Source organism: Diaporthe citri (genome assembly GCF_014595645.1).
Source record: "Diaporthe citri strain NFHF-8-4 chromosome Unknown scaffold_3, whole genome shotgun sequence".
Taxonomy (NCBI): domain Eukaryota; kingdom Fungi; phylum Ascomycota; class Sordariomycetes; order Diaporthales; family Diaporthaceae; genus Diaporthe; species Diaporthe citri.
This window is the reverse complement of record NW_025064848.1, coordinates 508,846-520,434: the sequence shown is the minus strand read 5'-3', so window position 1 is coordinate 520,434 and position 11,589 is coordinate 508,846. Positions and strand designations below refer to the sequence as shown.

The 11,589-nt window shown below is 53.3% G+C and overlaps 3 protein-coding genes across 3 annotated transcripts; 2 read left to right on the top strand and 1 right to left on the bottom strand.

Moving 5' to 3' along the window:
* Positions 1–2,870: 2,870 nt before the first annotated feature.
* On the top strand, positions 2,871–6,684 carry INS49_007741 (uncharacterized protein; the record flags this gene model as incomplete). The annotated part of the gene is made up of 7 exons (XM_043168489.1): positions 2,871–2,988; positions 3,195–3,762; positions 3,800–4,034; positions 6,063–6,171; positions 6,232–6,375; positions 6,434–6,588; positions 6,649–6,684. The coding sequence occupies 7 exons, from the start codon at positions 2,871–2,873 to the stop codon at positions 6,682–6,684; spliced, it is 1,365 nt and encodes a 454-aa protein (XP_043026169.1).
* Positions 6,685–6,919: 235 nt separating this feature from the next.
* Positions 6,920–7,228, top strand: INS49_007740 (uncharacterized protein; the record flags this gene model as incomplete). The annotated part of the gene is made up of 1 exon (XM_043168488.1): positions 6,920–7,228. The coding sequence occupies one exon, from the start codon at positions 6,920–6,922 to the stop codon at positions 7,226–7,228; it is 309 nt and encodes a 102-aa protein (XP_043026168.1).
* Positions 7,229–8,077: 849 nt separating this feature from the next.
* Positions 8,078–8,858, bottom strand: INS49_007739 (uncharacterized protein; the record flags this gene model as incomplete). The annotated part of the gene is made up of 2 exons (XM_043168487.1): positions 8,078–8,416; positions 8,481–8,858. The coding sequence occupies 2 exons, from the start codon at positions 8,856–8,858 to the stop codon at positions 8,078–8,080; spliced, it is 717 nt and encodes a 238-aa protein (XP_043026167.1).
* Between the last annotated feature and the right edge of the window lie 2,731 nt (positions 8,859–11,589).

Below are 11,589 nucleotides of genomic sequence, written 5' to 3'. Positions count from 1 at the left end.
TTTCGTCGAGATAGTACCATTAGATTCGCTACAGGAATGGTTGTAGAATCCCGTCAGGCTTTGGCATTGGGGCCCAGAATTACTTTAGTGTCGTCCCCAGAACGTGTACGTATGGAGTGGCCGGTGACGTATTCCGGGGGTTCCTGCGAGCCGAAGACCATTGGATCGCCTCCAGGGCCTTACGTAGTGGACCAGCAAGGCAGTAGGTGGCCCAAGGTGCGTTTTCGTCACAGCATCGAATACAGGATTGTACCTACTTCGAATATGCTGAAGCACCTTGGTCATCGGCACACGAGGATGGGCACTAGGCGGCGGAACATAGTTGGCTCCGGATGAGGGCAAATTCTCCAATCGCACATGTAATTTTGAAGATATGTATGTATTCATCCAGCAGGCTACCTGCGTAATTCCATTTTCAAAGTATCGTGTCCTGGTTTCGTAGCATAATCTGGATGCTTATGACTGTCCCCATCCCGCGTCACCGAAAAGATCTTCCATCTGTTCCAGGGCTCTACACCGGGACCGTAAGCCACTCAATCCTCGTACAGGCCCTTAAAACGAAAGCCCAGACCGAAGTCCACTGGAGATCCCCCGTTTTGCCTGACATACCACAGCCCCTACACTGGTAGATCTTAGTAATCTGTGGGACGCTGGAGTAGAGCTGGCGGTGGCTTCGTCTAGGTCGAGACACAGGACAGCGAAGGAGCCCAGCATTGATTTCTTTTATTCGCGGCTCGCGCAAAGGCCATCCCTTTACCCCGTCCAATTACTGAACACACGCAGATTCTTTCTTCCGCCAGGCATTTTCATTGGAGACTGGTGGGAGCCGGTGGCATCCATAGAATATCTATGTGGAAGTCGGCGTGAGGATAACGTGGGTCAGGTTCTGTGGTCTCGATAGATACTCTTTGTAAGAGCATGAATACATATCGAGCGTTCCGCCGGTATTGCTTGTGAAAGTCGGCAGTAATTCTATCGCGCTGGGGAGAGAACCATACGGAGGTAAATCAAAAATACCTGCTTGTCTCAATGTCAGCATACCCAAACATTCCTGAACTATCGTTTCGGGAGAGAAGACAATGACTAGATGAGGAAGACTTTGCTCTAGCGGATCATTGCACGGAAGGCTGGACGGTCTCGAGGCAGCCTCGGTGGCATCTGGCATGCCCTCCACCAGCGGCCCGGCCATACCTTTCTCAATGCCCCGTCGTCTTCGAGGCCAGCGGTCTGGTACTAGTATGTAACTGCTCTTTCAGGCCGAGAATCGAACCTTCAATCAGCACAGCCCGGAGCTGGATCTTCCAGGGATAGACTCACCAGGAACCTAAAATGGGAGCTTGTACTGTTCCTGCCGTTATTGGTGCTTGAGAACATGATCAAAAAGCTGTCCGGTGATAGGGCTGACAATGAACCCCAACGGAACCCGTCAAACGACCCAGCTAGCTTCATATGACGTCACAGTGTATTTGCGAGTCGACGAGGATAACTACTGCCCTGCACATTCGTAATTCCCTCGTCCCCTAATGACTTCGTCCCATCTCTGTGGAAACAGATCGAAAGCCATGGACAAGCTGCACAATTATATAGGGCCGTCTTTTGTGCGCGCGGGGTACACCAGGAACTTCTATTATCCGGATCTGCTTTGCCTACTCAACAGTCAACAGCAAAATAACAGAAGCTGTTTCCTTCAGTCACCAACCTGCGACCCTCTCCACCCTCTCTCTACCCATTCTCTCAACCAGTCTTCTCAACCAGTCTTCTGAACACTCTCAAAAAGGAATTTGTATCAAAGACTGTCATCATGGTAAGTACATCCTGCACTTGCCACAATTATTCCCAGGCTTCGCAAGGCTTGTTCCCCACAGTCGCCCCTTGCCAAAGACCTCTTCACACTTGAGCCAATCCCACAATCTGTATTGACGACAGTGAGAAGAAGACAGCAACGCGCCACATCTCGCCTCTTCTTCGCACAAACAGGACCCAAGAAGACAGCTGCAAGCACTGTAACTGAGGTAAGATCCCTCAACCACAGAAGGCATCAACTCCGATGCCCTTTCTAACTGCCTTCACACAGTTGCCTGCAGGACCGTTCACTCAGTCGTACATGCCTAGATTGGCTTCCTGTCCAGTACTGGTACAGGCTTCAAAGGCATCGAGTCTTGACAAAGAAGAGTGGCTCTTCCCTTTGCCATCAGACAAGGTATGGTGGTGAAGACAACATGTGAGTTTACAGTCAACAGCCCCTTTGCCCCAAGGAATGTACTCAACCCGAATCGATGCGATGCTGACTATGCCAATCAGGCTGGTCTATACAATGGCCTCGACGATTCTTCACGCGCCTGTGTGACCAATTCCTTGACGGGTGAGCACAGTTTCCTGCCAAGATCGGATCTCTCCTTGCTTGCACAATCGCTCCCAAGTCCTAACTCCCACAATCAAGGTCAGTTCAGCCCTCCTGTATGAAATTACAAAGGGTTGCACTTTCCCTACCCCGCAATGTTTACCCCGCTGACAAGCAAAGGTACAGGCGCCAATTTCGCAAGACAAGCCTGTTGTGTGGCCAATCGTGGTAGCCTCCATTCTCCAGCTCCGATACAATTCGAATTACACCAACGACTTACACCGGCCTGAAGCAAGCCACAGCCACCGCAAGGCTATAGTGCCCCACCAAAGCCACAACCCACCTTTCAAATTACGGTCTTGACTTCTATGGCACTGCAATGCCTGCCACTTGGCGATCAGAGGATCGCCTAAGCGGCCATAGGGCTGCAACACCAGGGACGGCGTCCCCGTGACCAGAGGATCACGCATGCCGGTGCCGGCCTCCTGTCCCGGCCTGTACAACAGTGTACACTGCACAATGTACAATAATGTACAACATCGTACATCTTCGCTGGGCTCAACGAGCGGCCAGAGGGCCGCTCTCACCTCTCACCTCTCGAGATCCCCGCATGGGCCTGTTCGATGCTGCCACTCCACTCCAGAAGCGTAAGCGGAACCAGAGGGTTGCTTGCCTCTCTGTTGCAAAGCAGACTGGTGAGGAGCCTGTAACCCGGCCTAGAGAGGCCTGCGACAGCAGGACACCTCGACAGCATTTTACGGTGGGGTCCCCGTGTGGAAAGGAAAGCCATGTTGTTGAGCTCGGTTGGCCGCGGCCTCTTCCCGGCACTGGCAAGACCTTTACGCCAGATCAGGCCTTCTCAAGATCACCTCGACATTTGAACTCCTGGCGGTGCCGTCCTCCACCGTCATCTTTACTGCCCGCACCCAGCCACTCTTGGCGGTGCCGCCACCCACCGTCACTGAGGTAGTGGTCACTGCCAGCCAGGCACACCGCGCCTTAGACTGGCGAAGGTCCAGCAGTGAGGGTGGTCGGCTCATAGGAGCCACCTCACCGACGACGGGCTGTGCTGGTATGGGCCAAGCCCCCATGAACCAGTTCACTGATCCGAACGACACAACCGTCTTCGTCGGCGGCCTGTCGGGCTACGTGACCGAGGACGAGCTGCGTTCTTTCTTCCAGGGATTCGGCGAGATAACTTACGACAACCCTGGCGGCGGCGGCCTGCAGCCCCACGCGACTGGCTGCGGCCTCGCCCAGCTCGTCCACCACCATGCCGGCGCCATGGGGATCAACCAGATGCAGGGATATCCTACCGCGGCTCCCGGCGCTCGTTCGCGCAGGCAATCGGTGGGATGGCGGATCTACTGCGACAAGTGGATCCATGACGGATCTTGCGCCTTCACCCAGCAGGGCTGCAAGTACAAGCACGAGATGCCGCACGACCGCGAGACCCAGGAGGAGCCCCGGTCTCTTCCACGGATATCGGGAGTGGCGAAAGAAGAAGGAGATCAAGCAACAGAGGTTGCTCGCCATCGACGACCGTCCTGCGGCCCTCGACGCAGGCCCTGGCCACGTTGGTGATGCTGTTGTCCAGGCCAGCCCTACCTCTGCGACCCGGGCCACCGGAGGCAGCGGCAGCGCCGACCATGCCGCCTCCTCAGTCACACGGGAAGGGCTGTGGCTTTGTCCAGTTCGTCCACCGCCATGCTGGCGCCACGGCCAGCAATCAGATGCAGGGATATCCTAGTGCGGTGGCCCGGTTTGCGCCCTTCTTAGGGCCAGAGGGCCCTGGGCCGGGCACTGGTGGTGAGGTTGGGAGAGGTGTACTTTGGGTTTTGGAGACGAGGGTGTGTACAACAGATCTTGGATAACAGTCATCAAAAGAAGACCTTCTCAGCAGAACCGTTTGCGTCATTAACGGCGATTGCTTTTGTGTGTTTCACTCCCTTGTGTGCTGAACATGAACATTCATCAGACCCGGGGAAGTTCCTATACGCAGCTGCATCATTGACTCTCATGTCGGTCGCGGACCCGTGCCACCCCGTGACAAGCACTCGTGAAGCGGTGTTTTTGTTTTGCTTCTCGCTGACTTTCGCAAAAGCGTGACTGACATGTTCCTGAAAGACATCCAGACTTCAGTATAGCTCTTCCTGGAGAAACGGCCAAAGCTTCGAACAAATACTCGCCCGAAGATGCAGCCACACAGCTAAATGAGAACCTACAGAGCTCCAGAGACCAAGTCCTCCCGAGCCTAGAAGACCAAATTAGCCCAGACAATCAGCGCATTGATGCTCCCAGAAGTAGAACCACATATGAAAGAGCACGGCCAAAACGCAAGAACCGATTCCTGGTGGTTTGGGGACGGTTCGGTAGTCATGTGGCCAGGTATTCTGAGGGTCGAACGTGTTCCTCCTGCACTTCATCCCCCAACACAGCCTACAACAGCTTCGCCCACATGTCTTCGTAACTCATTCCTTACTATCTTTCATGACTCGCTGGTTTTACACCACGATGATCTTATTTAATCAGGCAGAGGAGGACTTGATACTGATGGAGATCGGGGTTTGAGGACGGAGCACCGTCTGCTACTGAGAAAGGACAGTAGTATCGGTCTGGGGGACACGACAAAGCAGGATTTGTGCTCCTGGATGACAACAGGACAGGCTATACATTTTCTGCAGACCTCTGGGGTACCGGATTGCTATCTTGTCCAGAGTCATGCTGGAAGTCACTTTATTGCGACAGCAACATCCACTCGCAACACACAGCTGCATGGTATTAGCGGTCTATCAGCAAGAGATGGTTGAGGTGTTAGGTTCTATCGTTAATTCCAGCTGAATGGTAGTAGACCCAGGAAGCCGAGGGCTTCTGGGGCATGAGCACATTCTACAGGTGTTTTGAGCAAGGATTCCTATCGCTTCGGCTTGCTGAAGACGGGCATTGTAGAATTGGGTGCCTACAAAGCAATGTCTCACGATTCACACTGATTTAATTAGCCATGTCACACAGGCTTTTGACAAGAAATGATGTAGACATGACATCTAGATTCAGGATACTTGAAAGAGAAGTCTTGCGGCTGCAGAACCTGCTGAGAGCATGGGAGGACAGCCTCAGGGCCTACCAAACATGGTCAATCGGGCATCAACGCCATAAGCTTGTTGATCATTCAGTGATTCAGGTTGGACCATAGCGTATGTCCAGGGATAGCTCAACTGGGGATGGCTCAGTAGCAATGTCTTCAATAGTCATCCTAAGTGGACTGTCCTCGAGTGGACCGGAATGTCCGAAATCGATATCCCAGGTCCACAGCAAATCAATATTTGGCGAGAACCTCATGCTGCACTCTGGAAGCTCGCTTTTCATACGGCCTTCCGTGCGACAACGTCCGATCTCCTACTGGCAACCCCGTCGGATCTGCTTGAGCAGTCACTGTGTTGAACGCCGCTGATTGGCTATATCAAGAGCGATTGTCTCTGTGTCTTTTATTGTGATAGCCGTAGTCGTGGGCCAAAAAAGTATTTAAGGGCTGCCTGTCAACCAAGTTTCCATCCACCTTTCCTAACAATCTTCCTACTTCACACACAAGCACAAAACACAACATTACCAACAGCTCAGAGGAGACCGACTTCCGTTAAGACATTATCATTCTAAGCATAGAACCCTTTGATGCATGATGGACGACTGAGGCCGTTGGGCTTGCATGCTTTCCCCAACACAGTCGAGTACCCAATCGCCCCTTGCCACAAATACAGAAACTGTCTCTTGTACGCCCAAAAGGTCAAAGGATGTTGGTGTCATTTCAGAAAATACCCTCAAGGAGGTCAAGGGTAAGTGGTCAGCCGCAGCTGTGCTCTTCATCACTGAAGCTAACGATACTTTCTTCTAAGTCCACGACTGGGCTTTAGTGAGACAGGTCAAGGTCGACAACACAGCGCACTCGGCCCACAACGAATTCAAACACACCAGACAAACCAAACACCTAGAGGTGATCGACTGGGGAGCTAGACTTGGGCATCAGAGGATGCCCATGGGTGAGACGCGGTGCCGGCCTGGCCAGATTCCAGCTGCCCGACCTGGGGCTCTGGGAAGGCGACCCGACGCTGTCAGAGTACTGGGGTCCGAACGGCATCACGTCGTTGGCGCTTTTCCAGCACCACGAGGATCACATCGGTCAAAACAGTGTCGACAAGGAGGATGGGTTTGACCGGAGTGGTGTCCGCGGCATTCCCCAGGGCAAGTCAGAGGTATGCAAAGAAGGGTCAAAGACAACCAGCACACGTGAAGATTACTGATACATTTTACAGGACCTGCTCGAGGAGACGCACATTCCGAGGTTATAATGAAGCTCAAAGGTGTCGCCGAAGCCATCATGCAGTTCTAGGGGCCCGTAAAGATGTTTGACGACTCGAAGGTCCTGCACTACTGGCTACCAGCACCAGGGGAACAGACGATAGGCTTGCGTGGAATAACAGGAATCATTCTGAATCCCGAAATGATGCGTGCCGCTTTAAACTCAAGTCCGGGCCTGAAGGTCCAGAGGGACCTTTTGCAAATGATGAGTCCAAGTTGGAGAAGATGGCCTGGTTGTACGACGACACAACTTGGTTCGACATGCTCCCAAGTCCCCGTGCGCCATCCAACACCAAACGGAAACCAACTACCAGTCCAGAGAACGAGTCCGAAGAGCAAGACAATATTCACGACGCGTCGGACGAAGGGAAAGACGATCTTTGCGGAACACCGATAGAAGTCAAAACACCTGAGCAAACTCCTGCCCAGGTGGACCAGTATGGTGATCCTCCAGAGTCGCCTGAAGAGTTTCGGATGGGATGCGTCAAGGAGAACGGAATCACTGGTTTCATGGTCAAAGTCGCAGTGAATTGAAGCTCGTCTACGGCCGAGATCACTGCCGTGGTGAAACGCTCACAATAAATGAGGACCCCGTGACGGCCATGTTTGTAGAACCGCCGACTGGAACTAGGATTAAAGGATTCTTCTACCGCAACGCCTGCTGGGTGGTTCGAACTTTCGGCGAACACGTCCGGAAGCCATGATCAATCCAATCATCCAGTACCCCATCGACGACCGCCTGTCTATTTTGACAGATCGAGAAGCAGCCTAAGGCCCCGGATCCAGCCAACTCAGTCCGGCCAGAAGATGAGCTGATAGTAATGGAAGCCATCAACCACCATCCTCCACCTTCACAGCAGACGAGACATTTATAGCGTCGCTGAAACTAATGGAAGGCCTGACCACAGACTGGGTCCCTAAGACCTCTTGCCACAAAAGCCGTGTGTATGATGTCCGCCTCCTGGGTGCTGAGAGATGAAATGTGTGCGCACACCAAAACTCGGCACAGGGCATTCTGGCCAAATAAGGTGCAGTGTTCTATTTCACAGAGAATCACCTACACAATTGTGCTGCCATCTGATGAGGCTTGCACTAGAATCATACGATGTGAAAGCTCAGCACAGTATTTCAGTAGTTGCAACGTTTGAAGGGTTCTAAGTATCACGAAAGGAACAGACATAAGAACCAACGACTGGCGTGTTCGTATAAAGCAGATCATGTACATTTGAGATCATGAGTATTTACACGTGAAGGTATAAAAAGGGAGAGGCTCCACATGTAGCCGAGACTCCCGCCATAATTCATCCAAGCCGACATCGCTTCCTGCTCCGCGGCAGCAAACCCATTTCAACCGCCCAGCCAGCCAGCCAGCCAGCATCCAGTTTATTTGTGGACGCCGTTTCCGTTGCAGAACGGAATGGGGTACTCGGTGCCGTTGCAAAGCATGATCGGGCCCTTGACCCAGGTCATCTCGCTGTAGGTCTGGCTGGAGTACGAGTCCGCGGTGAAGGGCTCGAGCTTGGGCGAGTCGGAGCACCCGGTGACGAGGTTGCCCGTGACGCGGCGCACGTAGGGCTGGCTCACGACGACGCCGTGCTGGCCCGCCGGCACCCAGAAGGAGAAGGTCTGGGAGTTCTCTGTTGTCCAAGTTGTGGAGACGGTGATGGACAGGGACACTGTCAGGATCTCGGGGATGACTGTGTATGAGGAACTCTCTGTGACCTATTTGTAGGGGGTTAGCCGGCACGTCTTGACAACGCGAGGGATATGGATCATGGCAACGTACGGAGACGGAGTTGGAGATACTGTAGCCCTTGGACACAGCAATGATGGCCATGCTCGAGCCGGTGTTGGAGATGACCGGTGACATGGCGACATCCCAGTTGTTGAAGTTGGTGTCCGTGAGGACCTGGACCTCGGTGGTGTCCTCACACCTCCTCTCAAGGGCACCAACATCCGACGGAGCGGTCGGAGGGCTGTGCTTGGACCTCTTGTTCAGCATCTCCCTCTTTGACTTCTGGATGCCATATTCGTAATCCTTCATAATCGAGTATGAGCCATCGTCGTTGGGAACAATGACGTCGTCGGGGGAAAGGATCTTTGGCGGCGCCAGAGCCTGGGCAGCGCCCAGGAGGGACAGGAGGGCGAAAGGCTTGATGTACATGTTGAAGAATGGATGTTCCTGTTGCAGGCAGAGCTGACTGGTTGGAGGCGGAAAGTATCAGGGGGCTCCCGGCCGGAAAAAAAGCTTCTTGGGAGCGGTTGCTTTGGATGAAAATGAGAGACGAAAGAGCACACAGGCTACACACGAGAAAAGAATGGAAGGTATCCGAAAATGGAAGTTAGCTCATGAAACAGATTATTTGACATCCGATCTCAGCCCTGGAGGGCTGAACCAAGAGTATTTAAGCTTGTGGCCGCGAGCGACGCTTGAGCCGGTGTGCTCCAAGAGACCGGTTCGATCACGCGCATGACGGGCCTGGTAGAGATCTAAATTCGGAGATGAGGTGGGCTACTGTACACGGCAAGCCTTGCTTCTCCGCCGCTGCGGTGCGGGTCCGAGTCATGACCTTGCGTGCTGGACGGCGGTGCAGTGGAAGCCCTCCTGTTTCAGACGGTGGGATTCCCGGCCGTCTGGGGAAACATGGACCAGGTGTGGATACGATAAGATGACATGGATCGAGCAGCTGGAGACCACGGCCTCTTGGCCAGCACCTTGGAATATAGAGCTTGACTCGCCCGTGGGTGATCTTGTAAACACCGGCACCACTGAAATGCTTGCACTTGGTCGGCGCAGCTCGCGCATGACTATTTTAAACGTTAAGCTTAGGAACTCCCAAGAATGTGTTTGAACACCTCCGGTTCATTTGCCTCTCGGTTCGTCCCGAACTGCGCCGCTGATAGGCCGCATCCAGGGCCAACATCATGCGAGGAGCTGTGCCTGTCAGGTGCATCGTGGTTTTGCGCGCTGATCGTCGGCCTCGTGGAGTTGTTTGACAGCTCTCCGAAGGCAGCTTCACCCTGCAGCCGTGCTACCCGCCGTGCTTGTTTGTTTAGGCAAAGATGAACGAATCTTCACAGCATCGTGACCTGCTATAGCTCACCCATGGCTTGTTGGGGTTATGTCATTGTGGTGCCAAGGCAACTGTGGCACACCACGAACTCGCCCGAGATGGGGTCGACATACCCAAGCTGCACTCGAGGCTTTTCGAGTGGCGCCTCTGGAAATAAAACACTCCCAGAATTTCCCTAAGTCTCACCAGATAATAGCACTGGCATCAGCCATTGCAGCCATAATTGAGGGACAGCCAGGACTGCTCAATGCAGCAGGAGCTCGCGTGGCTCGGAAGCACATGGTCCATGACTGGCGCAGGGAATCCAAGCATCATGTGCTAGGTGAACGACTCGTATGGCCGGGGGCTGATCCCTGGCGCGATAAACAAGCCGACAAAGGGCTTCCCTGAGTACCTTGATGATGCGCTGCCCATCTTGCCCAATTCATGGAGATAGACCGAGTCAGGGTTGAGCGGTCACTGGTTGAGAACCCTGCTCATCCGTCATTCCGGACCTCACTGAGCTGGACGGGAAGTTCTGGACTTTCGAGCTCCTCATGCCCAACGACTGTTCCCTGTTTCTTATCAGCGAAGCTCAAATATGCACGATAATTGAGCATGACTTGCCCATGTTCACAATTCGGACGAGGCAAAAGAAGTAGCCTTCTATGTCAATCAATGCTTCAGCAGGCAACAAATATGACGTGCTCTGGATGAATGTCTGTCAGTGGCGCTGAGAGCTGAGTATGCCCCGACGGAGACCGGTCTTTGGGATGAGACTACAATGGTATCTATTGATTCAGATTTTGGCGAAGCGATGCTCCTGAAGCAGTAGCCATTGCTCAGTGCAGTGTGGTTTCTATGTCCGTAGCAGCCGGCCATTAGCAAAAGTACAGGCGTGACCCGTCGTGGTATCATGTTTGACTGCTGGCGCCGTAGAAGAGGCAGGCGAAGCGAAAAGCAGGAGTCACCCACAGCCGATTGGTTTCTCTATTCCGAGAAGACAAATACATGCCTGATGCCTCACCAATTAGCACAGAATAATGCCTTGGCCAACATACCTGGTGCATCATCACAACCTTTCGCGCAGGTGTTGAGGTCCAGAAGATTTCATCATACCAACAGGCTCATCTAGTGCGCTGGTCGATGTGCCTGCACAGCCGGTGGAAGACTTCGAGAGGCTCGGTCGGCAGCTTTGTTGAGGTGTTCCTCGACTCGCCCAAATGTATATCCAGCTCTTGATATTCATCCCCAGAACGAACTTCTCAAGACGCCACACTATGCCCAACATCCTTTTCCGCCCAATATGCACTTGCGTGTGCCGGTATTTCCCTTGTTCCGTCTGACAACCTCGATTAGACTCTTAGAGGATCTATCGTAGCTGGTACCGGTGAGTGTCTGTAGGTTATGCAGCCACCTGTACGAGGGTTCGGCGCTGCGATGCATTGTTGCGTTGAGGAACGTTGAGATGGTCTATCCCTAAAGCTGGGAACGCGAGTAAAGGTCAATCAGTCGCGCTACAGCACATGTTAGTTGGGCACTAATCGGCCGGATAAAGGGAAAGGGAATAAATTAAAAGATACTTAGCCTTGAGCAGGTAATTCAGATAAATGCCCACGCATGTAGATGGCAGGTCACGTGGTAGGCACATGCTCGAAAACCTTCCTTGTCGTCCCGTTCGGCCGTGGGATTATCATGGCAACGGTACATCGTGCCACGGATGGCAGCTGCACCCGTGTGCAGCTCTGCTTGATTATTGGTCCCCTCCCACCCCTACAGTTCTTTTATCGACGACCCGTCGATTGGGTTGCTTGTGGTCAAGGGCCGTACGGCACTCGAGCT